Consider the following 27,619-nt stretch of genomic DNA (forward strand, 5'->3'; position numbering starts at 1 on the left):
TCTGGGGGTGGGCAGGAAGTGAGGGAGGTGCCCGAAACTCCCTGTGCTTAGTCTCCTAGGAGACCCAAATGTACTCTGGCGTGATTGGATGGCTGACTGTCCGGCAAGGACAGCCACCCTGCTGGGTGAGTGGCAGCTAGGCTGGACTGAATGGGAGAAAACTGTTTAAAAGGCGAGTCGCGTGAACTGGAAGGCAGTCGACCACTGGAACGAAAGAACCAAAGACAAGCTGGAAGAGGACAGCTGCTGCAACTACTGGACCGTTGGTTTGCCCGTTGAGGCCCTGCTGCAAATCTGAATCGCCAGAACTCCATTCGACAGAGAAGCTCCTTCAAGGACGGCTTCTTCCTTTGAGTTGGTGGGACCAATCAGCTCAGAAGACACCTGGATACCACTCTCAATGCTGGTTAAGGTTTAGCCAGGGAGAGGGAAACCAGTTTGTGTCTTGAAGTAATGGCTAATGAACCGAAGTGACTCCATTTTGTTTGCTCTGACGACGATCCCTTGCAGTGCAGGTGTCCCCCGACGTCCTCCCTCTTGTCCACAAGACTGAGGCTCAGGAACAGCGAGATCTGCAGGAACTGGCAAGCACCAACGCCTTCAGCTGCATCTTTATGCTTCACTTTAAGGTACTGCGCCATCCGGTTGAGAGATCCTAACTCTTGCGGTGAAAGTTCTGAAACTTTCCCAACTTGCAGGCCTAATCAGCTTGTGACCCAGCAAATGATCATTTTTCGCCTAAACTACTTCTGAGAACTTTCGCAAAGACTTAACCATTTGATACCAGAACTGCTCCTTCTATCCAGAACACTAGCCCATTGACTTTGGCCTAGGCCTATTGACTTGAATTGAACTATTCTGGTGAACTAAACTATTTGCACTGCCTTGAAAGTACATATAATCTATTCAACTTACTTTTGTGCTTTTTGTCACTGCTAAGTAATTGAACTGCCATTTTGCTCCCAATTCATGTTTGTTTGTTTGTTTGTTTATTTATATAGCGCTCTTGACCCAGAGGTATATGTGCGCTTTGAACATCAGGTTACAAATAACAGACAATGGTACAGTAGTAATAAGTCATAGGAAAGCTGAACAAGAAGGCAGAAATGCATAGATAATAGTAGCTCAAACTGGCTCAAACTGATAATGGTAGCTCAAACTGGCTCAAAAGGTTACAGTTTCGTATTGAAGTGTATTTGTTTATAATATTAAGTTGCCTTCTTCTAGCGAAAGGTTTTACAATTGATTGTGTAAATACATTCATTTTTTTACCAAGAAACCTGAGTACAACTGTCTACTTGAACCACTGTGATTGAAAGTCCTTTGTGTAACTACTTGTACTGCTCACATTGAGTCTTCAGATAAGCCTAGCTGCCCAGCTCGCTACCAACAAACTGTGTGGTACCGACTTATACCAAAGGTTGGTTTTGCTTACACCTGTAGTCCTAATTGTGTGTGGTGGTCCCAGAGGGTACTGCATGCAATTCTGCTTAACACCAACGGGTTGAGTTTTGCAAATGTAGAAGGGAAGGTTTTTTTTTGTCCCTGGGAGGCTTTAAACGAATTGTGCGACTGAACAAAGTAATTCTCTTCAGACCAGGGTTAATTTTCTTTTCTGTGCCTGGTGTTCTGCACATGTACTTATTTGCACATATCGGAAAGCGTGCATACCAAAGTTGATGTAATGTTTTCTAGATCAATGACTTGTCAGAAGATGATGAAGAAAGGTTTGACGGATCTGAAGAACTTCCAGAGGACAGCGCTGGCAAAGTAGAAGAAATGCAAGACCCGCTGAACCTACAAAGTAGGGATGGTGGTTTGGAAAGCTGCAGTGTGCTTGCATTTAGCAGGTCAGGCTCTATTACATTTCCACTTTTCAACGGTTTCATTATTTCATTATCTTTAACATCATAGCTATGTTTGGGTATGCCAACATTTTTTTTTCTTAATGGGTACTAGTCTCTATAGATCAAAAGCACTGGAACAGAACAAAGTACAACACGCCTCAGAAATATTCTGTTAAAGGGAAAAGCCATGTTGGAATTTCAAACGATGCACACATCTAGAATGCTGATTGTAGTATCCAGTCTCCCAATTTTATTTTAGGTGTTGGAACCAGTGTACGTGCCTGTTCCGCAAACATACTTGCCCGCTTTCATACTCCTAAAGGAAAAACTGCCAGGTACTACAGAGGTGTTTCTGGCATTTTCTTTCTTTAAACACAGAATTTGAGACCTACCACTGTTACTGGAGTTTTGTACCGCAGCCTGAATCCTGAGCTGCAATATAGCACCCATGGGTGACCATTTTGTCCAAATGGCCCTGCTCTTATTTTTTCGCCATTTTTTGGTTGTGAGGTCTTTCTTGGATTTTACTCTGTGCACCAAGCCAGGTTTGAGCCCTTTGTTTATTTTTGCCTTTGGCAGCCTTTGGTACTGAAACCCGCCTCTGGCTCCATTGTGTCTGGAAGGGCAGGAAGGAAGGGAGGGAGGTTCCCGAAACTCCCCTGTCCTTTGTCTCTAGGAATACCTGAATGCACCCGGTACTGATTGGCTGGCTGTCCTTTTAGGACAGCCACCCTGCCATTTGAGTGACTGTTAGGTAGAATTCTCATAGATGTGCTAATTCCCTTGGCCTTAGAGACCCCCAGCTTTGCTGGGTCTTTAGGACTTGATTTTTTTACCTGGGAAGAGTGAGCCTTTTTTCCCCCCCACTCTTTCATGTATTTTGATGTGGGTTTTACTCTTGTGTTCTTGGATTATGGAGTTTTAGACAATTCCATAGGCATCATCTTTTCAGGTGTCGCACTGCACCGTCAGAGAATGTAGGGTTAGATTTACTGTACTAGTCTTTTTAAATTCCTAGACCCCCCAGCACACTCTATCTTACAGTAGAGTGCTCGAGGGCTTACCTAGTATCCCCTATGTCTAGTAACTTGTGTAGCAGTCAAATGCTACCCTTTCCTATCGAAATGGCTGGTGGTAGTGGTTTTACAACAAACTACCATGATTTTCCCGACCGCGAACACCGGTAGCTAAAAATCACGGAAGCCATGTTTTTCAAGATGGCGCCTGAGCCCCCTTTGTTTAAACGGGTCCCGGTCTTCTTTTTTCGCCATTTCTTTGTGGCAAGGTCCTTCTAGAGTTTGTCTCTGCACGCCAAACCAGGTTTGGTCCCTTTGTTCCTACGCCTTTGGTGGGCTTCAGGACTGAAGACCTCCTCTGGCACCCGAGTGTCTGGGGTGGGCAGGAAGTGAGGGAGGTGCCCGAAACTCCCTGTGCTTAGACTCCTAGGAGACCCAAATGCACTCTGGTGTGACTGTCTGGCAAGGACAGCCACCCTGCTGGGTGAGTGGCAGCTAGGTTGGAATGAATGGGAGAAAACTGTTTAAAAGGCAAGTATCTTGGACTGAAAGGCGGAGTTGACCACTGGAACAAAAGAACCGAAGACGAGCTGGAAGAGGACGGCAGCTGCAACTCCTGGACCGTTGGTTTGCCCGGTGAAGCCCTGCTGCAGGTCCAAATCGCAAAGTTCATCTCGACAGAGAAGCCCTGCAAGGACGACTTCTCCCTTTGAGTTGGTGGGACCAATCAACTTGACACTAAGCCACCTGGATACCATTCTCGGTGCTGGTTGTATTTTCCTCAGAGTGCTGCAGGAAACCGAATAACCAGGGAGAGGGCTCCAGTTTGTGTGCTTTACTAAGCTACCGGAATTGAAGATTTGCAAAGTGCCAGCTTTTTGATCAGTCCCAGTGCAGTGCATGAGTCCTCTGACATCCTCCCTGTTGTCCCCACGACTGAGGCCCAGGAACAGCGAGATCTGCAGGAACTGCGAGGAACAGAAGTCATCAGCTGCATCTTTTTCTTCATTTGTAAGGTACAGGGTACTGTGAAACGAGACTGAGTACTTACCTCTCATGGTGAAAGTGCTTGAAACTTTCGCAACTAGAAGGCCTAATCATCTTGTGACCCAACATATAATTCTTCTTGTTACAAACTACTTCTGAGAACTTCTACAGAGACTTTACCGTTTACTTATCAGAACCGTTTTTATCCTATCGCCTATTGACTTTGGCCTAGCCTATTGAATTGACCCTTCTGAGTATTTGCACTGTCTAAGGATAATTGTAACCTTTCATGTTCTAATAATCTTTGCCTTTTTACTCCTCTTAAAAATGGTATTTTGAAATAGTATTGAAGTATATTTGTGTGGGATTATATTGCCCCCTTCTTATGAATGAACTAACAGATAAATTAATAAGTATTTTATCAAAGAAACCTTGAGTGTAAGAGTTTATTTGAACACCTGTGATTGTAGACCTGTGTGTAACATTACAGCTCACATTCCCCTCTTGAGATAAGCCTGGCTGCTCAGCTACCAAAGGTGTGTAGTACAGACTTATACCAAAGGTTGGTTTGCTTACACCTGTAGTGCTAATTGTATGTAGTGGTTCCAAAGGGTACTGCATACAAACTTTGCCCAACAATGTATCAGTCAGTTGAGTAAGCCTTCTTCAAAAGGGAGCAATATCACAGTAGCACTCAAATACACTTCAAAACACACTCTTAATATTTTAAAATCAGTGAAGACCCTTTTGGAATGGCCCACAGAAACAACCTACACCCTCAGGTGACTTCAATAGCTAGGGTGCTGGGGACGTTAATATCTTACTGTTTGCATTTAGAATACTGTTTAATTTGGTAAAAGGAAAAGGTTATTTAGAACATACAAGAGACCACAAATATTCTTAAGCAGGCAAATAATTTCAGGTCCTCCAAGAAGTCATTCAGTGAAAAAGGTGAAACCAAAGTCAATAGGCCAAAGTCTATCTGAGCTGAAGTACTTCTTTGCAGGTAAGTAGACAAAGTCTTTGCACAAAGTTTTAGAAGTCTTTGAAGAAAGAAGAATCAAATGGGACGACAAGCTGTTAGACTTGTGAAAGGTAGAAGATGCAAGCAACTCAACAAGTTCTCTCAGGCTTTACAGTACCTTTTGTATTGAAGAGAAAGTACAGCAGATAGCTTCTGTTCCTGTGCAGCTCTGCAGATCTCACTGTTCCTGGGCCTCAGTCGCGGGGACAAGAGGGAGGACTTCTGCGGACTCCTGCACAGCAATGGGACGGTCGCAGCTCGCAATCGTTCCAACAAGTGGCACTTCAGTGTTTCAGCTCCTTGCGACAACCGCAAATAGCAACACTGTGGTTCCTGGCTGTTGAGATGGACTTTCCTTTCTTCTGCGGTCCCGCACTCTGTTGAGTCTGGGATTCCGGAGGATCTTCCTGGAGCTCTTGGCCAGCTTAAAAGCAACGTACACAATCTGGTGTTCCTCTCCATGGCTATACGGTTTCCAGCAGCAACTCTGTGGAAATTCAACCAGCTCCGAGAAGGATGTCCAGGTGGCTTACTTTAGAGTTGATTGTCCCACCAACTCAAGGGGAGAAGTTGTCCTTGCTGGGGATTTCTAAGGTGGAGGGAATTAGCATATTTCTGAGACTTCTCCCTGTTAGGCAGAGTTTGTATGCAGTACCCTTTGGGACCACTACACACAACTATGACTACAGGTGTAAGCAAAACCAACCTTTGGTATAAGTCTGTACTACAGTTTTTGTTAGCTTAGCTGAGCAGCCAGGCTTATCTCAAGAGGGAATGTGAGCAGTAATTATGTTACACAGAGCTCTACAATCACAGGTGTTCAAATAAACTCTTACACTCAAGCTTTCTATCGTCCTTCTCAAACACCACCCATGGCAACAATAATTCTGAACGCCCCCATGAGAGTTCTATTAAAGCGTTCAACGCAACCATTGCTCTGGGGGTGATATAATGATGTGGTTGCCTGTCATATTCCATATTTGTCAAGAAAATCTCTAAACTCTTTAGACATAAGTTGTGTCCCATTGTCTGACAAACATCTCTTGGGGAATCCTTCCCTCCAAAATACTTGCTCAAGAAATTTGACTATGGTTTTGCTATATATATCTCTTAGCACGCAAACCTCTGGCCACTTCGACAACAAATCCATGGCCACCAACAAATAGTTCTCTCCCTCCTCCAACATTGAATGGACCTAATAATTCTAAAGCCACTTCATCCCATGGAATTTTTAGACATTCTCCCACCGCCATGGGTACCTTCTGAACCCTGAGTCCTTTATCACCCACTACACATTCCATACAATCCACGACCTGTTCTCCTGTGTCTTTGTCCACTCCCGGCCACCAAAATTCTGCTCTTACCAAACCTTTTGTCCTTGCAACACCCAAATGTCCCACATGGGCTAGATTTACCACAGATTTTCTAATTTTAAGAGGAACCACCATTTGATGCCCCCTATACAAATAATTATTCTGGACCCATAGTTCCACCTTAACTTTGGCAAACCTCACAAATCATCCCTGTTATTTTTCATCTTGCCACTCATCACGGACAATATTTTTTGATAAACTATCTTCTACACAAGCCATGTCCCACTCATTCTTCTTCAATGCGTCATGAACTTGAAACATTTCTGCCATCACATCTGAACACCAGTTAGACTCACCGATTTGTGTTTTTTTTTTTCTCCACCGATCTAGACCAAGCATCCGCAACATTACTCTGACCACATACATGGAGCATCGAAAACTGTAATCCTTGTAAAGCAGTTACCCACTTCATAATGCGCCTAGAAACTCCCTCCAAGCCTTCCTTGGTAAAAATTCCAACTAACGGTTTGTGATCTGTACATATTGTAAACTCCCTGCCCCACAGAAATCTTTTAAATTTCTCAACACCCCAAACGCATGCAAATGCTTCCTTCTCCACAACAGAGTATCTGGTCTTTGGTCCTCTCAACAATCTAGAAGCAAATGCTACTGTGTGCAATCCTATACCATCCTCCTGCCTAAGAACAGCACCTATTCTATAGTCACTGGCATCCACAAAATGTAATGTGCGTTTGTCTTCCTCAAAAATGTTAAGAATGGGTGCGCTCACAATAATTTACTTTATCTGCTCAAATTCCCTCCTGCCTTCTTCATTCCACTTAAACACAACCCCTATGCGGGTAGGTATCCTCATATTCAGTGACATCTGTGCTAAACCTTTAATGAATTTTCCATAGAATTCTACAAGACCCAAAAATGATAGCACATCCCCTTTTGACTTGGGAACCTCCATTCTCTTAATAGCTTCGATAGCTTCTTCTTTAGGCTTCACACCGCCTCCCAAAATTTCATGACCTAAATACTCGACTTTATTAGCCTTGAATGTACATTTCTCCATCGCAACAGTGAGACCTGCTGCCTTCCAAATACTCAACTCTCTTGAGGCGCTCATCATGTTCAGTATCATTGCTTCCGCACACTAATACATCGTCCTGATAAAACATTACTCCCTTCTCATCTCCCAGAAGACTATACATGATGCTTTGAAAAACAGTCACTGCAGACACTAGCCCAAACGGCATGCGAATACACCTAAATAAACCAATGGGAGTGATAAAAGCCGTAAGATCTCTAGACTCTGGATGTAGTTCAACCTGATGATAGGCTGATTTAAGATCCTGAATTGAAAAAACTTTGAATCCAGCCACCCCCACCAAAAGATCATCTATTCTTGGTAGTGGACATTTATCTGCCACCACCATGCTGTTTAAGTGTCTAAGGTCAATGCATAACCTTAAGGACCCATTGGATTTTCTGACTACTACTATAGGACTAACCCATTCTGAAGCATCTATCTTCTCAATCACTCCATCCACCTCCATTTTCTTCAACTCTTTCTCCACATCTTCTTTAAGTGCCAAAGGAATGGTACGGAGATTCGCAATCTTAGGTACAGCACCTTTTCTCAAACGGATCTTATGCACAAATCCTTTTAAACACCCCAAATTTTTTTCCACTTTAACATTAGATTATGAATTGTTTATTGAATATTCGTATAGCACAAAGCTTTGTATATCATTTGATTTAAGAAAGGTTAAAAAATAATCGCTCAATACGATTAAATAAATAAAACACATAATTTACAAGCAACTTAAAATACATTTTCATCAATTATTAGAACTAATCTCAGTAAAGACATTTAAAAATCTCAACAATATGCATATAAAATCTAACAGTAAAATAAATCAAGTTAATGTCATCACCTTGTAGAAATTCATACCATAATCGAGGAGTATCGGACATAACGGCATTGTTGTACAATTTAAAATATTGCAGACAAAGACAATTTAGGCTTTCACATACAAGTAAAAGATGAAACAATGTTTCTTCCAACAAATTGCTACATAATCTACAGTATATATGGTTATATTTGATTTTGTTCAACCAACTTTTTGGTGATAAAGCCACAGATGTATTAAATTTCAAAAGAAGATATACCGAAATATATTTGGGCTAGGATATGCCAATATAGATCTCGGAGTAACTTCTCGTGCTCGTCTATATTGGCATTATTCTGTAGCAGATGTCAAAGATTCAAGATGGATCATATTATGGTGGAAAGCCGATATAGCCAATTTCTTTTTAAGCCACAGTTTAATGTCACCTGCAACATATGAATTACCAACTTCATTGAGCCACTGCCTTTGAGTACACTTTAAGATACCAATTGTGTTTAGTAGCATCCAAGGATAAAAAAGCCTGTATGTAAGGGACAATTATTGTGTCAATTGAAACAGTGGTCAAACGCTGAAAAAGCATCACACATTGTGATAAGTAGACATTCCAAATGCCCTTTAGATCAAACTCGAGATACAAGTATTGAATACTTATATTTTTCGGTAGTCGAAGCAGACGCCTCAATAATTTAGCTTCAAACTGAATTAGTGCTATTTTAAATTTATGACCCCAAATCGCTATTGCATAAGACAGTATTGCAGTTATTTTTGATTTATATATAGACATAACAGCCGCTGCACTGTAACCATTGTTCCTGCCAATAAATGCACTTAATATGTTAGTAGAGGTCTCGCATTTCAGTTTTATCTCTGCCAGTTGCAGGTCCCACTTCAACTTCTCATCAATGACAATCCCTAAATATTTTTAGGAAGACACTTGTTCTAATGGGGCATCAAGTATGGACCACTTAAAACGCTTTGGCCTCGACTTCTTGGTGAAAACCATGATTTTACTTTTTTGGTTATTAATATTGAGGCCATTATTAGACGCATATTTGGCTAATGCATTTAGCATAAGTTGTAGCCCCGCTGGACTATAGTCAAGAAGTAGGTCATCTGCATATGCTAGCCATCCCACAGTCACATTCCTTGTTTTAATGGGGTTAGCAGCATGGATGTTGAAAGAGACTATCATATCAGCCAAATATAAGTTGAAAAGTGTTGCAGCAACCATACATCCCTGTTTTACACCACGTTTGGAGAGCATAGATTTTGATAGTTTACCCAAGGCGTTAAGACGAACACTAACCGATGTATCTGCATGTAATAACATCAGCGTGCGCAGCAAACCACTTGGAATCCCCCATTCTGTCAATTTGCGCCATAGCCGATTCCTGCATATCGTGTCAAACACATCGGAGAAATCAATAAAAGCACAATAGACATCAAGGTTCCGCTGAGCCCAAGAATGTTCAATAGCAGAGCTTAAAATAAGATTGGTTTCCGTCCCAAATCGAGCACTTGCACAATCTGGTTAAGTGGAAGAATCTTATTCGAGTTAATCCAAGAGTTTAATTCATGCAGGAGGGCCTTGGTGAAAACTTTAGATGCAGAATCTAACATCGCAATTATTCTAAAGTTAGAAGGATTATCCCAAGCACCCTTCTTGTGCACCGTCAAAATATTACTCGCTTTCCACGATAGTGGTAATTTTCCATGTATGCCGATGTGAGTAAATAAGATCTGCCAAGCAGCTCCCCATAATGGGGGATCACTTTTCATCGCTAAGTTAGATATTCCATCAGGGACCGCCGCACGAGATGATTTTAGATTTTCGATTATGGCTATAATGTCTAAAACCGAAGCCGTACAGTCCCAAGGTGATTCTGGGATCGGTATAGCTTCAGCAACAGGATCGCTCCTTCCTATAGTCGAGGCAACATTATCTGCCCATGATTCTTCACTGATAAAATGTATCCTCTGTACAGTGTCTACTGATTATTTATTTCATTGGTTATTCTTTCTGTCTTATTTTGTACATTGTATATATCCTGTATTCATGTAAAAAACTGTATATCTTGCTATTATGTAAATTTTTGTAACCTGTGTATACGCAACTTTGTAAGTATTGCATCTCCATATAACTGCGCCTTTTTACTCATGAGTCTGGTGCTCTTAACAAATGAATAAACAAACAATTTATAGTCAAATCTCTTTTTTTGTTTTTGGCTAAGAGATGCCATATCGCATTTCCATCACCCAGTAGAGACAACCTATCTTTCTTTTTCCAGAGATTTAGCTCTAGATTTAACTTAAGAGATTTTAGCCAGTGTTGATAGGTTTTCTTTAAATCATGAATCTGAGATGATATAGAAGTAGGCGTCATCACCCCCTTTTTGGATTGGACCAACATTTTTATGTTACTACATAGTTTCTTTTTCTCATTTTGAATAATTTTGTCATCATCATTACGAACAGGTCTCGATATATTGACTCTCTCCATAACAGATTTGTAAACTCGTTGCTTTATAATTGGAACTTTGTATATTCATCATAACAGATGAAAATTGCCTATTAGTTGGTCATCAGAGCATGGTCGCGATGTGTATGATTGAATAAAGGCCGGTAACAGTTCTCGGGCCTTTGATTTAGCTTGTTCAATATTATGGGATTTCGTTAGAATTCAGTTCTGTTCTTCATTTAGCAATATCTTGCCATTGTTAGCATATAGTGGAGGTATGTGATTCATATTCTGAGTGTCAATAACAAGACATAAAGGCAGGTGGTCGCTTTCCTCACGACATACAACTCCCATGTCGTTAACAAATGGCATACCAAGGGCGTTTGAAAATATGTAATCAGTAGTTACTGCTGTCAAGCCTTCTACCCGCGTTGGAGCCATATTTTGATCGCTCTTAGTAGTACCATTCAGACGTGTCATATTATGGGCTTGCAGCAGACTGAGCCTTTTTTAATGGAATTAGATTTTATAGTACCGTCCACCAATTGCTCAACCTGAAAGAGCTCGTCAATTTTGGCATTGAAATCTCCAAGAAGTAGAATCGGAAATGTATTGGAATATTTTTTTAGAATAACATCAATAGCTCTGTTTTCTGAAATTAGTGACATCTTGGGTGGATCGTAAATGTTAACAATAATAGTTGTTTCCCCCTTCATGATTTTGGCTGTTAATATGTTTGGAAATGATTGGGAAAGTTTTTCAATTGTCCATGGTCTCTTTACCGATATGAGGAGACCTCCCCCCTCTTTGGTCGGCCCAACGGGCCTTTGGTAGCTACTTCATGTACAGTCAGACAATTGTCTATTTGGATTGCGGCTGTTATCCATGTTTCCTGAAGGGCGACGATATGGAATATACCTATTTGCCAAAAGACCATCAACATCGAACATGTGTGTAAACCCCCTGGTATTCCAAGAGTAAAGAAATGCAGGCGACCTTTGTCATTGTCGTGTCCTGGAAAAATGGTCCTTTAAGGGCTAGAGGCAACCATTGCCAATATCCTTCCAGGATGGACTCAATAGATAGTCCTTTGTTATTGACTGCACTGGTACTGTCTTATCGATTTGTTCTTGTACTTCTCCGGTTTGAGATTGATACTGCACTGACAGCGGTTAATCCCATTTCCTGGCAGCTTGAGTAGCAGAGAGGCCTGACCTATCTGCTAGATGTTTGATAGTCGGAATTTCGACAGGCTGAGCAATGTATCCCAATTTGAGCAAGTTCTCTTCAAAGCCACAAACATAATTCAAGGTTGCATCATTTTTAAAACACACATTCGATGAATAATGGTCATTTAACTCAATTTGATCTACTAACTGTATATCATTTGATGTTATAACCCGAAGCAGAACAATCTCATGAAATAACTTCAGGATTGCAGCTCTGTTTAAGGGAAGACGTGATTCAACAGTCTCAACTTGGGTTAGTTGAAGGGCTGCCATAAGAGGGCACGTGTATCCGTGTCCCACCCATGTTCAGTGGTAGTGGACAGAGCAATTTTTTTTGTTTATGTTTTAGGATTTCTCAGCCATTCATTTGGCAATGTCATTTGTCGGTCTTCTAAGGGAGTGACTACTACAGACTGAGCTGGTTTTGTCTTGTTAGATTTTTTGTCTTATCTTTTTGGAAACCCTAGAGGGACCCTTTTTACTGTTAGTTGCTAGTTTTTTTTCCTGAGGGGAGTTGTCAATGATTACGATGGGATCAACATGGGAGGCCCTGCCGGAGATAGTCGACAAAAGAGGTTTGGCGGAAGAACACCTCAGACAGGCGTATGTTTTACCTACACTGTTTGTGGCTTTCTTCCGGTACATAAATGCCTGAAAAATGCGATTTCTTTTTTTTTCTTCTTTTTTTTTCTCCTATGTTTGCCCTATGACGGTGGTATATCTTTGCTTGGAACACATTTCTCGACAGGCGAGTTGTTTAATTGAGGCACAGGCCGTGACATACAGTGAGAACTGCAACTTCTTCTTAGACTTGCATGAATAAGCAAGGATTGAACATCGATTTTAGATTCCAAAAGATTGCATTTAGTAAGTAAGCTGTTAAGGTTTTCTAAAGCATCACATTTTTCATCAGAGGACATACTAACCTCAGATTTGACATCAGCCAACATAGGCCCACAATCAGTAGGCACACTTTTTATTAAAGGGTCTATACCCTGATTGCCCGTTGATTGAAACTTAAATAATGATTGGATATTCAGCACAGGGTCAGCATCCGAATTATGGTTTATTTTGGGCAGAATTGGTAGAAAGGATACGTCTTCCTTAATAGCAGCCAGAACCAGGGGTTTAGATGGAGGAGTAAAGTGGAGTAGCAGTAGGCTCACCAATAGACATTTTAAGTCAATAGTACATGTTGTAGGAGGACCGGCCTCGCCCTGCATATCGCAGCTAGACAATATTGTTGCTTTATCAGCCACATTATGCATTTCCATAATTAAACACACTTCATTATGAACATTGGTGGAGGGTATTACATTCAGATTAGACGCTTGTATTACATTCAGCTTAGAACTAACACAACCCAACTCGCTAGATAGTTCAAATACAGGTGCATCAGTAGATGCACACTGTGCCTCACTCGACACAGTCGTAGTCTGAATTAGCATTTTATCATGTGTCTGTGACAAGACATTTTTGTCTGGACTGGTACTAGCGAAATAACTTTGGGAATACAGATTTGTCTGTTTCTCAGAGACTTGTGCATTTCGAATTCGCGCGTAAATTCAGCCATCTTGTCGAGACAAGTTTCTCGTGTGTCTATAGCACACCAACGAATGACCAGATAGCAAGTCTATCGTTGATGGGGGCAGTTTTGTCCTGATTCAAACAGTTAGGTCACAGTATATCGTTTACAAAATACTGATATTTAGACTTTAAATGTCATCAAAGGATCGCTATGAAATTCATTACTGCATGTGATTACTAGGGGAATAGAACTCTTATCAGCACACGTCTATTGCGTACCAGCCGTCGCTGCTAATACTTTTATTCATGCTCTACCTTATGGTTTACACGACATAGAGCCCATACTCAGTTTGTCGCGCTTCAACGGACGAACCAATAACGCACGTTGGAAGCGGCTGTAGGAATAGACGCTGAAGACAAAACGAAAGCGAAATGTACTCCGCTTTTGACGACAGCGGCTACAATACACTAGCAGTAGGTAGGCAGTTTGGACTATTAGGACTGTTGCAAGTTATTTAGGATGTGGGCTAATAATATAAGGCAATGTTATTGAAGGACATTATAGCACAGCCAAAGGAGAACAAAAAAACAAAAAAAAACTCTCACAGGGAGCTGTCACCGCTGTTCCGCTGCGAGCAGCGAACGGCGAACAGCTACTTCGGAGTTACTTCTGGAGCGCGCGGAGTCTCCTTGAAATAGCGTCACAAAAGGGGCAGAGCCCAATTACCTAAAAAAACACAAAGTATATTTTAGATACTATAATTCTCAGGGAACACACATAAATGTGTAAGACTGTGAGAAGAGGTTTAACATGTCCATAAATGTCCAAATAACCTTAATGGTTTGAATGAAAATCACAATCCAGTATAGTTGAAGAAAAGGTTGCCCAGAGTCCTCCAGCGAACAGCTACTTCAGAGCTACTTCTTGAGCGAGCGCGCTGGAGCACGCAGAGGCTCCTTGAAATAGCGTCACAAAAGGGGCGGAGCTCAATTACCTTAATGGTTTGAATGAAAAGCACAATCCAGTATAGTTGAAGAAAAGGTTGCCCAGAGTCCTCCAGCGAACAGCTACTTCGGAGCTACTTCTCCACACTTTTTACAGAAAGTACTTGTTCTGGATGGGCTGCTTCAAGTCTTATCTTTAACACTGCCTGATCGCTCCACGACAGTAACTCCACCTTTTTTTGCAACATGTATAATTCCAATGGATTACCTAACCTTGAACTGTAGTTCACCTTCAAAACTGTTAGGTAGAATTCTCTTTCAAGGCTAATTTCCCTTACCTATAGAGTCCACCAGCAGCTTTGCTGGATTTGAAGGGTTTATTTTTTTCTCCTGCTAAGAGTGAGACCCTTTTTCCCCACTCTTAGACAGTTTGCTAGTGTGATTTTTAGGCTATCTTATGTGCTTATGGTCCATGGGGTTTTTCTCAACCGCATAGGAATCGTCTTTTTACATGTGTGGTACACAGCACCCTCCGTGCCGTACCACAGGGGTGTCGTAGTGACCCCCAAACATAGACGCCATACCATGGGACTGACTGTCTCCCTGGGCATGTACAATGGAGGTACTTGGAAGGGTTAATAGTTTTTCCCTAGTGTTCATTTTCGACGGGGTACCGTACAGTACCTCTCTCAAAGTTTCTGGCTGGTGGCAGTGGTTACTACCGTAAATATTCGACCGCAAATATTTTCCTATGGGATTTTCCCATTGTTCGGGGCTACCACTTTTACTGACAGCCTCTAACATACCGCTGGTTTATTTTAATATTAACTTTACTCCGGTTGGTTTTTATTGCCAGAACTTTAATAATATTTCTTTCTCGTGTCTTCCTCTGTAACCCTAACCCAGGTCAGGGATCCTTTGTTCGTCCTTTTGGCGGGCTTCTGCACAGAAGCCCTCCTCTAGGCGCCACTGAGTCTGGGGTAGACAAGATGTGTGGGAGGGGGAATAGGCACCCTGGACCGGGTTGCCTTCGCAACCCAAGTCGCACTCTGCCCTGATAGGCTGGGGGGTTTCTCCCGCCAGGAAAGCCACCCCACTGTGTGAGTGACAGCTAGGCTGTATGAATGTGGGTCTTGCAGCATAAAAGCAGGGTCCTGAGGACTGGAGGACAAGACGTTGCCACTGGAACTAAGAAGCCAAAGAGGAGAGAAGCCAAAGACATCTGCAACGACTGAACCACCGGTGAAGCCCTGCTGCAGATCCTCACCACTTTTCTCCAACGACTCGAAGATCTTCACCTGCAAGAGTCTTCTTTCCTTGAGCTGGTGGGGCCAAGCAGTTCGCCAATCGCCTTCCAGGACCTGCCTTGGTCGAATCGCCAGTGCCAAGCACCCTTCCACCACGACTGCGATTTAAAGGAGCGTACCTTTTTATTCGTCGGGCAGCACCGCGGCTGGTTTAATCTCTGGGCAGTGCAGTAACTCGAACTTTCCTCCACGACGAGAGCCTCTCTTCCTCTGCTGAATCTCCCGAACTGCCAGGAACTACCGCCACCGCAGGAGCCTCTTCCACTACTAAGGTACATTGTTCCATCAGGCCGCCCCTTCCGTTGGGTACTGTTAAAGGTGTTTTAAATCCTTGTCTTATCTACTGGGTTGGCCGCCCCTATCATCTAACATTGTCTTTCACTTTCTGCAACTGCCTTTCGAATCGTTTAACAAAGACTTAACTGCAGTTACAAGAACATTTTGCTCCTGGGCACATTGCCCTGTACCACTGACTCTGGTACAGGCCTATTGACTCTGGCTAAATCTGTTACAACTGCCTTCTCTAGATTGCTTCTCACCTAGAAATGTGTTGGTGCACCTAACTCCTATAACCACCTTTTCCTTCCCTCTTTTTAAATTTGTGAAGTGCCATTTTGCTCTGTTTGCACTTCATTATTGCATATGCTAAAGTACTGCCTTGCTTAACCTGTTCAGTCTTCTTGGGAAGTGTTGCTGGTGTGTTAGAGTATATTCCTGGATAACTTGTCCTTTCCCTCCCTTTTGAGAAATTGATAGTGCCATTTTTGCTTGGTTTGCACTGTGCCGTTTTGCTCAGTTTTCACTCTTGCAGAAACTTGTCTACAATTTAAATGGGGAGCTGTGTATACTTCTCTTGACTGATTTAACTTGCTTTTATAATAGTGATTTGTGTGTGAACATTAGAGTGTGTAAAATATATATATATATTCTTTTTAATACCAAGCTTTGGTCAGTGTTTCCTTGTTCCATAGTACTGTAGTCCTAATGTGTAAACCCGGAATACTGCTCATCTCCCTCTTGAGGAAGTCTGACTGCTTAGCCACAGCTACTAACTAAATCTTTGTGGTACGGACTGATACCAAGGGGGATTTTCTTGCATATACCTGTAGTCTTAATCTTCTGTAGTGCTCTCTAAGGGAACTGCACAGGATTCTGCCTAACAAAAACTCCCTATGATCTCTATGGGAACTTCTCCATAAGCATTTGCTTTAACAGAATTTCCCCCAAAGAGTGCAGCAGTCAAATTTCTCTTTCCAGATTTCCACATGAATAAAAGTATAATCCGCCCCAATGTCAATAAGCATTGAGATAGGGTCACCACGAATGAATGCAATTGCGTGAGGTTTCTTTCTTTTCACTTTCCCATCAACGGCATTTACAGTATACACCACTTCTCTGGCCATCTCACTGCCAAACACCTGACCTATAAAACTGCCTTCTTAGTAGCCATTACATCCATAAGAAGGGTCAGCGAAATTCAGGCTCTGTCAGTGCAGGATCCTTTCTTTACTGTTCATAAGGATAAACTGGTTTTCCAAACGCACCCTAGGTTCTCAACTAAGTTTATTTCTAAATTCCACGTTAACCAGTCCACTGAGCTTCCAGCTTTCTTCCAAGAACCCAAAAGCTCTGCTGAGGTGAAACTGCACACTCTACATAGTAGAGGACCGCTCTTCGCACATCTAGACAAGACCAGGCCGCTAAGAAAAACGGACCAACTGTTTGTCTCGGTAGCTACAGGCAGAGAAGGAGATCGCGTCTCTAAAGGTGCCATCTCAAAGGGGATCGTCGATTGTATCCAGCTGTGTTACTCCCTTTCAGATAAAACACTGCCTTTTACGCCAAGAGCCCACTCTACTAGAGGCGCATGGGGCCACTCTGGCTTTCATTGCAAATGTATCCCTTGACACCATTTGCAAAGCAGCTACTTGGAGCTCTATTCACACCTTTACTCAGCACTACTGCATTGACACAAATTCCAAGACAGATACTCAAGTGGGACAAGTGGTTCTAAGACATCTGTTCGCTCATGACCCTTCTCACATCCCACCACCTTCTTCTAACACTGCTCGCTAATCTATGCACAGCATGTGATCTAAGCAGATTCCACAAGCCTCAGAAGGGATACATTACTCACCGTAATCGTATTTCGAGTGGATTGTGTCGTCCAACGTATTCCTCATCTTAGATGTATTCCATCCAGCTTTGCTGCTCTTTGAAAAACAAAATTCGGCAGCAGGCGCCGTGCTTCGAGGTTGTCGAGTCGATGGTCCCTCGAAGGCCTCCGTCATCAGGTGTATAAGTAGTACGTGCGGCGCCCGTTGGCCTCAGTTCCGTTTTTCCGCAGTATACGTTGCTTCGTACATTCGGCGAGCCTCTAGTTCTGTGAAGTATAATATACAAAGAAGAAATATTTCCTCGTAATCGACGCCGACCACGACCCCAGGATTCAAAAAGTGCAAGTTGTGCGGCTCAAAAATGTCGGTCACGGACCCACACCATGAGTGTTTGTGGTGCCTCGGAGAAGGCCACGATATGGAGGCCTGTTCGAAGTGTCAGGAGATGACAGGGAAGGCCTTGCGAGAAAGGAGAGGAAAGCTACAGGTAGGTCGAAAAACTGATCGAAAAGCCTCTAGCTCGACGTGAAAGGCATCGATCCAGGTCCCGAAGCGATTCTCATCGCTCGTCGTCTTCGTCAAAAAAATCGAAGAAATGACGCCACAGGTCTCCCTCCACCTCGTCGTCGGACGAGTCTCCGAAAAGGATGAAATGTCCCGAAGAGTGGGAAGCATTCAGGGTCAAAATGATGGAGGTGTTTGAGAAGGCAAAGCCTCGGTCCGCGCCTTCTTCGGAAGCCGGCCGGGAGCGTCATCGCTCCGACACTCGCGCGCCCTAGAGCCCGGGTGATCAAAAAAGGAAGGATAGGGAACCTTCCAGGATGCCGAGCGAAAAACGCTTGAGTCGACCGAGGTCACCGACGCCGTCCGAGACACATCACACCTCGAAGGGAAAATCGTCGAAGACCGCCTCGATGCCCTCGAAGCAGACCCTGTCGACGACCACTATGTCGTCGACGCCGAAACCCTCTGTGCCAAAGGCTCCAGCCAAGCCAGGGAAGCCAGAAAAAGAGAAGGTTACAAAACATGCAATTTCCTCAGAGCCTGGTACTACACCTCTTCCTCCTCCTCTCCCAGAGAAGGTTTTCAAGCCTCTCCCTAGGAAGGAGTTTTTCAAATCCCTGACCTCAATTTTTGAGGAACAGGAGAGATCTGATGAAAATGTACCTTATGGGTTGGAATATGCCACCCAAAATGTTCCAGAATGCTTGATCTCAGAGGAAAGCAGAATGAGGGATTTGGTGGAGTCTTTACACAATGCAAGTGGCATTGACACATCTCCTGAGAATGACTTTGGTAGACCAGATCCAGGAGAGCATGCCAGTCCATCATACCGTCAGTTAATGACCAAGGTGGTAGATTACTTGGGATGGGCTAAACCACCAGCCCAATTCGTCGAAGATGATTTAACAGACATATTGGACCATGGTCCCACTGAAGACCCAGTACTACCCTTTCATGTAGCTTTGCAAAACAGGGTGGCCAAGAATTGGGAAACTCTGGATTCTATTCCTCCGGTAAATAAGTCCCTCGCATCAAAATACCGCCCAGCCAGTAGCGACCCCGGCTATCGGTCAAAACATCCAACTCCCGAGAGTCTGGTCATACAGGCAGCCACAGCTTCCAACAAACTTGCGTACTCTTCTATCCCTCCAGACAGGGACGATAAGCGTGTGGATGGTTGGGCACGGAAGGTATTTTCAGCTGGGAGCATGGCATTAAAATCTGCCAACTCCACATGTGCCTTGGCAAAATTTTCGTACACTCTGTGGGAGTGCATCGCAATGACGGCGGAGCACATACCAGAAGGGGAAGAAAGGGAAGGTTTCCTAGCCATCGTTGGAGATGGAAAGGAAGCCATGCAAGAATCCCTTCAATCTGGATTGGACACTGCGGATAGTGTAAGCAGGTCCATGGGCACTAGCACGGTAATGCGCAGGTTTGCGTGGTTACGGAAGTCGGGTTTTGCACCGGACCTACAGAACCGCCTTCTGAACATGCCTTTTGACAGGTCTCACCTTTTTGGCAACAAGGCTGACTAGAGCCTTGAGATGTTGCAGACCTCAAAAGCAGCTGCCAAATCTTTAGGAGCTGCTATTAGGCAACCTCAGCCTTTTCGTGCGCAAGTACAATCATGGAGGGGACAATCCTATCGTTATTACACCTCATATGGAAAGGCGAGAGGAGTGGCCAGTCAAAGGGGCCAGAAAAAGGCCACTCGCAGTGGACGAGGAAAACGTGCTAAGCCGACTCCAGCTGCAGCCTCTCTGCAATCAGCGGCTGCAACATCCGCCACAAAACCACTTTGAGGACTTGCATCACAAAACACCTGTAGGAGGCAGGCTGTCACAGCATCTGCAAGAATGGCGAGCCATTACTTTAGATGTTTGGGCTCTAGAAATAATAGCCTAAGGCTACTGCCTTCCCTTTCTAAAGCAACCTCAAAGCAATCCACCATGGAGACACCCGTTGAAGTCTTCAAACCTGCTCCTACAGCAGTATGTTTTAACCCTGCTGGAGAAAGGTGCTATAGAACCAGTACCTGCAGCAGAGAGGAACAAGGGATGGTACTCCCTGTATTTTTTGATCCCCAAAAAGGACGGGGGACTGAGATCCATCTTGTACTTAAGAAACTAGAACAAGTTGCTCAGGGAGGACAAGTTCAAGATGGTTACCCTTTCTCAGATCCTTCAGGCCCTTCAACTCCAGGACTGGTTGGTGTCATTGGACCTCCAGGATGCTTATTTTCATGTGCCGATTCATCTCAAGCACAGAAAATACCTGAGGTTCGTAGTTGGCGACTCACACTATCAGTTTTGAGTCCTGCCATTCGGGTTGACCTCCTCCCCAAGGGTCTTCACCAAGTTAATGGTAGTGGTGGCAGCGCACCTCTGGAGAGGGGGGATTCACGTCTACCACTACCTGGACGATTGGTTGATCAGGGCACATTCTGCCGAGCAAGCACTGGATCATCTGAAAGTCACCTGCCACTTCCTCCACAAACTGGGCTTCTCCCTCAATTTCAAGAATTCACAGATGACACCTTCCCAACAGCTTCAGTATATTGGAGCTGTACTAGACACATCCTTGGGAAAGAGCTCGCCTCCCAAGGCGAGGGCTCAAGACATTCTTCAGATGGTTTCCAAATTCCAAAATGCCCAAAATCTCCAGCCTTACGACTTTTTAAGGTTGCTCGGCCTCATGGCATCCTGCATCTTCCTGGTGCCAGAGGCACGCTTGAGGATGAGATCCCTTCTTTGGGCTCTAAAGACTGAGCGGTCCCAATTCTCGGATCAAATGACGGATCTTCTTCAGATTCCGAACAAGGTCAGACAAGACCTTCTATGGTGGACCTGTACAGAGAACATCCTAAAAGGAGAACCTTTTTGGCAACCATGGCCGGAGATCACAGTAGTGACGGACGTCTCACTCCTGGGCTGGGGAGCTCATGCCAACGATTTGACAATCAACGGTCGTTGGTCTCCATCGGAGTCCAAACTAACATCAACCTTTTAGAGCTGAGGACAATCAGACTAGTGCTGAAGGCCTTCCTGCCAACTGTCAGGGGAAAGAATGTCCTGATAATGACGGACAACACAGTGGCCATGCATTACCTAAACAAAAGAGGTGTGGGGTCACTACCTCTGTCCACAGAGGCAATGCAGCTCTGGTATTGGGCGATTTAGGAGGGAATCTCTTTAACGGCAATTCATCTAGCCGGGGAAGAGAATATGACGGCTTATGCTCTGAGCAGGCAGAGCACAGTGTCCCACGAATGGGAACTGGCTCAGGAAGTCATTCAAGAGATCTTCGCCCTTTGGGGAACCCCTCAGGTAGACCTGTTTGCAACCAGTACCAACCGAAAATGCAAAAGGTATTGCTCAAGGGATTTTCCCCCGAGAGGAGCCCTGTGGGACGCGTTCGTGGTGGAGTGGAATTTCCCACTATTGTACGCGTTCCCTCCGATTCCCGTCATTCCTCAGGTCATCGGGAGGCTGAGACGCTTCGGGAACCGCATGATCCTAATTGCCCCGGATTGGGCCAGGAGAACGTGGTACCCGGACCTTCTAGATATGTCCATCTGTCCTCCAGTACGTCTTCCTCAGAGAGAGAACCTTCTCTCAAATGGTTCTCCATCCAGAGGTCAAAACACTCGACCTTCATGCTTGGTATCTGAAAGGCTGAGATACAGGGATTGGAACCTTCCAGATGATATGGAGGTGTTGCTTTTGGCAAGAAGGCCAGCAACAAAGTCTCTATACCGTTGCCGTTGGAAAAAGTTTTTCAACTGGTGCAGTGAAAAGAATGTCGATCCTTTTCTATGTCTAGTCCGGAAGTACTATCTTTTCTTCTGACCCTAGCACATAGAGGTCTAAATATCGGAACAATAAAAGGTTACCTTGCGGCGCTTTCCATTTTCAAGCGCTCATCGGAAGAATGCTCCTACTTCAAAATTCCTTTGATAACACAATTCTTAAAAGGTGTCTCTGTTTTCTCCTCACCCATTTCAAGTACCGATTTGGGATCTCAATTTAGTCCTAAAATTCTCAATGTGTGCTCCTTTTGAGCCTATGCACACGTGTCCATTAAGATTACTAATGTGTAAAACGGCCTTCTTAGTTGCTCTAACATCAGCAAGAAGAGTGAGCGAATTGCAGGCACTGTCTTCTGGGCCACCCTATACTGTGTTCTAGAAGGACAGAGTTGTATTGAGGGTTAAACCATCATTCTTACCAAAAGTAATATCTGATTTTCATTTGTCAGAAAATTGTTTTACCCACATTCTATCCTCCACCCCATCCTTCTAAGGAGGAAGAAAGATTACACAGACTGGATCCAAAGAGCTTTTAAGCTTTTACATCTCTAGACTTTCCAGACTTAGAGTGGACAACCAGTTTTTTATAGGCTACACAGGAAGGAAACTGGGTCAATCGGTAACAAAACAGACAATTTCACGCTGGATCGTACTTTGCATTTCAGAATGCTACAGACTAGCACAAAAAGACCCACCAGAAGGGTTAAGGGCTCATTCCACCAGAGGCATCGCCTCTTCGACAGCCCTTCAAAGAGGTGTTTCAATAAGGTCCATTTGCGAAGCAGCAACTTGGTCACTACACACCTTCTCAAAATTCTATAGCCTGGATGCTTCCCAGTCTAGGGAGCTGACGTTTGGAAAAGCAGTGCTTTATTCCGCCATCTAAAGGCATTGGGGGGGGGGGGGCGGGGAATCTGACCACTCCTCCAGAGAAAGTATGCAAAATACTTCTTTGGGAGTCTATCTAAGATGACGAATACGTTGGAGGACACAATCCACTCGAAGAATAAGTTACTTACCAACTGGTAACGTTCTTTCGATTGGATGTTCCTCCAACGTATTCATCATCGCCCTCCCAACCTACCCCTCTGTAGTTTTGTCCGGGTTATTGCCATCTCAAATCTCGCAAGGCTGATGCCTGTCTGCCGGCACAATCTACACAGTACAAGATCACAGGCAAAAAAGGGGGAAAACAGAACTGAGGCCAATGGTCGCCGCGTGTGCTACTTATACACCCGATGACCTCGACGGAGGCCTTCGAGTGACCATCGAGTCGACGACATCGGCGTCCTCTGCCGAAAAAATTTCCGAAGAGCAGCAAAGCTGGATGGAATACATCTAAATGAGGAAAATGTTGGAGGAACATCCAATCGAAAGAACGTTACCAGTTGGTAAGTAACTTGTTCTTCTGATGCTTAGATTCATATGCGCCCGCCCTTCCTCCCCTCTGAGAGAAGGCACATGGATGCTTGTAGTCTTATCTATCTATCTGCTTGGATAATCTGTACTCGCGCTACTCCTCATGCTACCTCATGTCAGAAAAAATACAATCTGAGGTTCCTACACACGTGAGGGATCATGGGTACAGTGGATGTCAGACTAGGGATAGTATTACTGGCCCGCCCTATGTCGACGCCCATTTTCGAGTTTCGAAAAACAAACTGATACTCCGATACTCCGCAGCTTTCACTAGATGTCGGCCTATGCACAGCATGTGAATCTAAGCAGATACAAGCATCAGAAATACGATTACGGTGAGTAGTGTGTGTGTGTGTGTGTGTGTGTGTGTGTGTGTGTGTGTATATGTATGTGTGTGTGTGTGTGTGTGTATATATATATATATATCATTCCTAACATCTCCTCTCCTTAGCATTCCTTACGCAGCAGCCGCCCTCTTCAAGCTGTTCTTTGGTTCTTTCGTTCCCATGGTCGACTCTGCCTTCCAAGCCAAGAGATTCGCCTTTCATTCAGTTCTCTCCCATTCATTCCAGCCTAGCTGTCACTCACCCAGCAGGGTGGCTGTCCTTGCCGGACAGTCACGCCAGAGTGCATTTGGGTCTCCTAGGAGACTAAGCACAGGGGGTTTTGGACACCTCCCTCACTTCCTGCCCACCCCAGACACTCGGGCGCCAGAGGCTGTCTTCATCCCTGAAGCCCGCCAAAGGCGAATGAACAAAGGAACCAAACCGGGTTTGGTGCGCAGAGCAAAACTCTAGAAGGACCTTTCCACAAAGAAATGGCGAAAAAAAAAACGGGACATGTTTTTACAGAGGGGGCTCAGATGCTATCTTGAAAAATATGGATCCTGCGATTAATCGGGAAAAATCATGGTAGTTCATTGTAAAACCGCTGCCACCAGCCATTTCGAGAGGAAGGGGTAGCATTTGACTGCTACATGAGTATCTAGACACAGGGGATACTAAGTAACCCCGCCAGCACTCTATTGTAAGATTAGGTGTGCTGGGTCTAGGAATTTAAAGTCTAGTAAAGTCAATTTCACTTTACATTCTCTGGGAAACTGTAGTTTAACCCAGAGAAGGTATTTAAACCTTGAAAGTGTTATGCAGAATTGCAGGCAGTACCCTCCGGGACCACTACACACAATTAGGACTACAGGTGTGAGCCAAACCAACCTTTGGTAAGTCTGTACCACACAGTTTCTGGTAGCCAGCTGAGCAGCCAGGCTTATCTCAAAAGTGAATGTGAGCAGTACAAGTAGTTGTGGTTCAAGTAAACACTTATATTCAAGGTTTCTTGGTAAAAACACTTATTAATTTATTACACAATCATTTAGAAAACCTTTCACTAGGAGAAGGCAACTTGATATTATAAACCAATACACTTCAATAGAAAATTCTAAGGTTTTGAGACAGTTTGAGCGCCCCTCAAATAGGAACAAAATAGCCATTCTGTACTTAGAAAGGAGCAAAAGGCACAAGGTAAGTAAAATAGATCATATATACTTATTAGACAGTGCAAATAGTTTCAGTTCACCAGAAGAGTTCAATTCAGGTGAATAGGCCAGGCCAAGGTCAATGGGCTAGTGTTCTGGATAGGAAAGGGCAGTTCTGGGGAAGTCTTTGCGAAAGTTCTTAGAAGTAGTTTAGGCGAAAAAGAATCATATGTTGGATCACAAGCTGATTAGGCCTGCAAGTTGGGAAAGTTTCAAAAACTTTCACCGTGAGAGGCGTTCTCTCAATTGGGTTGGCACAGTACCTTTTGTATGAAGAAACAAATGCTGCTGAAGTCGTGGTTCCTGGCAGGTCCTGCAGATCTCGCAGTTCCTGAGCCTATCGTTGAAGAAAGCAAACAAAATAGAGTCACTTCAGTTCCAGTAGCTGTAGAATCAAGAACACAAGCTGAGGTCACTCTCCCTGGTTAATCCTAACCAACCTTGAGAATGGTGTCCAGGTGGCTAACGAGTTCATTGGTCCCACCAACTCAAAGGAAGAAGACTTCCATGAAGGGGTTTCTCTGTCGAATGTAGTTTGGCAATTCGGACCTGAAGCTGGCTTCACCGGGCAAACAAACGGTCCAGGAGTTTCAGCAGCCTTCCTCTTCCATCTCGTCTTCGGTTCTTTCGTTCCAGTGGTCGACTGTCTTCCAAGCCAAGACACTCGCCTTTTAAGCAGTTTTCTCTCATTCATTCCAGCCTAGCTGTCACCCATCCAGCAGGGTGGCTGTCCTTGCCGGACAGCCAGCCAGCCAATCACGCCAGAGTGCATTTGGGTCTCCTAGGAGACAAAGCACAGGGAGTTTTGGGCACCTCCCTCACTTCCTGCCCACCCCAGACACTCTGGCACCAGAGGCGGTCTTCAGTCCTGAAGCCCGCCGAAGGCACACGAACGGAGGGACCAAACGTGGTTTGGCGCACAGAGACAATCTCTTCAAGGACCTATCCAAAAATAAATGGCGAAAAAAGACCGGGACCTGTTTTTATAGAGGGGGCTCAGACGCCATCTTGAAAAACAGGTCTACCGCGATTTAACGCTACCGGTCGGGGAAAACGCATGGTAGTTTGTTGTAAAACCACTGCCGCCAGCCATTCTGAGAGCAAAGGGTAGTATTTGACTGCTACAATGAGTATCTAGACATAGGGGATACTAGATAACCCCTCCATCACTCTATTGTAAGATAGGGTGTGCTGGGTCTAGGAATTTTAAGAGTGGTTAAGTCAATTTCACATTACTTACTCTGGGAAACAGTAGTTTATCCCAGAGAAGATATCTAAACCTTGGGAAAGCCTGAGAGGCTTCCTTTTGGCACTGCACTGAGGGTGCTGTGACACAACTGAATAGATGATGCCTATGGAGTTGGTTAGACTCCATAACTAAAAAGAAACAAACACAGAGAACACATTGAATGGAAACGTTCCAAAGTTTAGCAAAAGAGATGGAGGGCTCTGAGGAATTGGCACATTTTGAGAATTCTCCCTAACATAAATTAATAATGGTTTATTCAAGAAACCTTGTGTGAAAGTGTTTATTTGAATACTTGTCACTTTGAATCTCTAACTCCTCTACAGCTCACATTGACCCCTCTTGATATAAGCCTGGCTGCTCAACACGCTACCAAAACTGTGTAGTACAAGCTTATACCAAAGGTTAGGTTTCCTACACCTGTGGTCAGAGTATTCCCAGAGGGTACTGCATACAAACTGCTCAACAGTTGCCACTCGGAGGTATAAGGAAAAATAATCCACCAGTAAAATCAAAGTTCTGGGGTTGACACAGATCAGGAAGATTTATCATTACTGTGCAAATCTTACCTAACACGATGTCATGCTGTGACCTTACGGGGCTGGGATACCCTTGGATGTCAACCCATTGTGCTGTGAGCGGTTTTCCGAATTCTGAATCGAGCTGAAACTTTGGTGGCATCCTGCTGGAACTCGAGAGAAACTATTAGAGTTCTAAAAGTCCCCTCATCCAGGTGCTGGACCTTTGTAGCTCCTGAAAAGGGTGCCAAAACCACGCTGCTGCATCTTGCCACGAGGACACTCCTGCCTGGAGACTTCTGCCGCAATCCCTGCTGTAAAAGTCATGTCTTCTTGACAAAGGAATCAATCGACTGGGTTTTTGACTGCAGATCATGAAGTCTTCTTGCTGGAACTCTTCTTCTGTGCTGAGGTACTGTGTTGGCTGGGGTATTTTACCTACCTTAAGCCGTTGTGATTTCTGTATAGCTATGGGTTTTTCCTGTGATTGGGAGGCCACTCATCCAGTTCATCCTGGCCCACTGCGGAATCCTCCTAGGGTGTCTTCTCTGAAGTCCATGGACTCTGAACTAAACATTAAAGTGAAATGCTTACTTTTTTGAACAGTCTTCCTCTGGAACTCTGAGTTTGCCTGCAACTGAACCCCATCTCGCCCTGTCTACAGCTGGCACCTAGACCACTAGGGTTCCTCATGCTATAGAATAAGGGAAGGACTGGATAAGAAAAGGGTTCTGCCTTGAAAAGAATAACAAGTGTTCAAAGGTTGAGTGCACATTTACAGATGTTCTTACTTGCCTTGAATGTGTGTTTGCACAATTCTGAAAAGTATGTATAAGGTTGATTTATTCACCTGTAAATTGTTGCCTCTTCCCAAAAGTAATGCTGTTGGTTCCACTTC

General features: G+C 44.1%; 1 protein-coding gene across 3 annotated transcripts in view; it reads left to right on the forward strand.

Moving 5' to 3' along the window:
- FAM13B (family with sequence similarity 13 member B) overlaps positions 1-27,619 on the forward strand; it is a 694,693-nt gene that overhangs the window by 182,824 nt on the left and 484,250 nt on the right. For all 3 annotated transcript variants that reach the window (XM_069649076.1, XM_069649078.1, XM_069649077.1), the window contains exon 8: positions 1,696-1,850. In XM_069649076.1, the coding sequence (XP_069505177.1) occupies positions 1,696-1,850 (155 nt within the window). The remainder of the gene's footprint in view (positions 1-1,695; positions 1,851-27,619) is intronic.

Source organism: Ambystoma mexicanum, chromosome 2q (genome assembly GCF_040938575.1).
Source record: "Ambystoma mexicanum isolate Mex_15411 chromosome 2q, UKY_AmexF1_1, whole genome shotgun sequence".
Taxonomy (NCBI): domain Eukaryota; kingdom Metazoa; phylum Chordata; class Amphibia; order Caudata; family Ambystomatidae; genus Ambystoma; species Ambystoma mexicanum.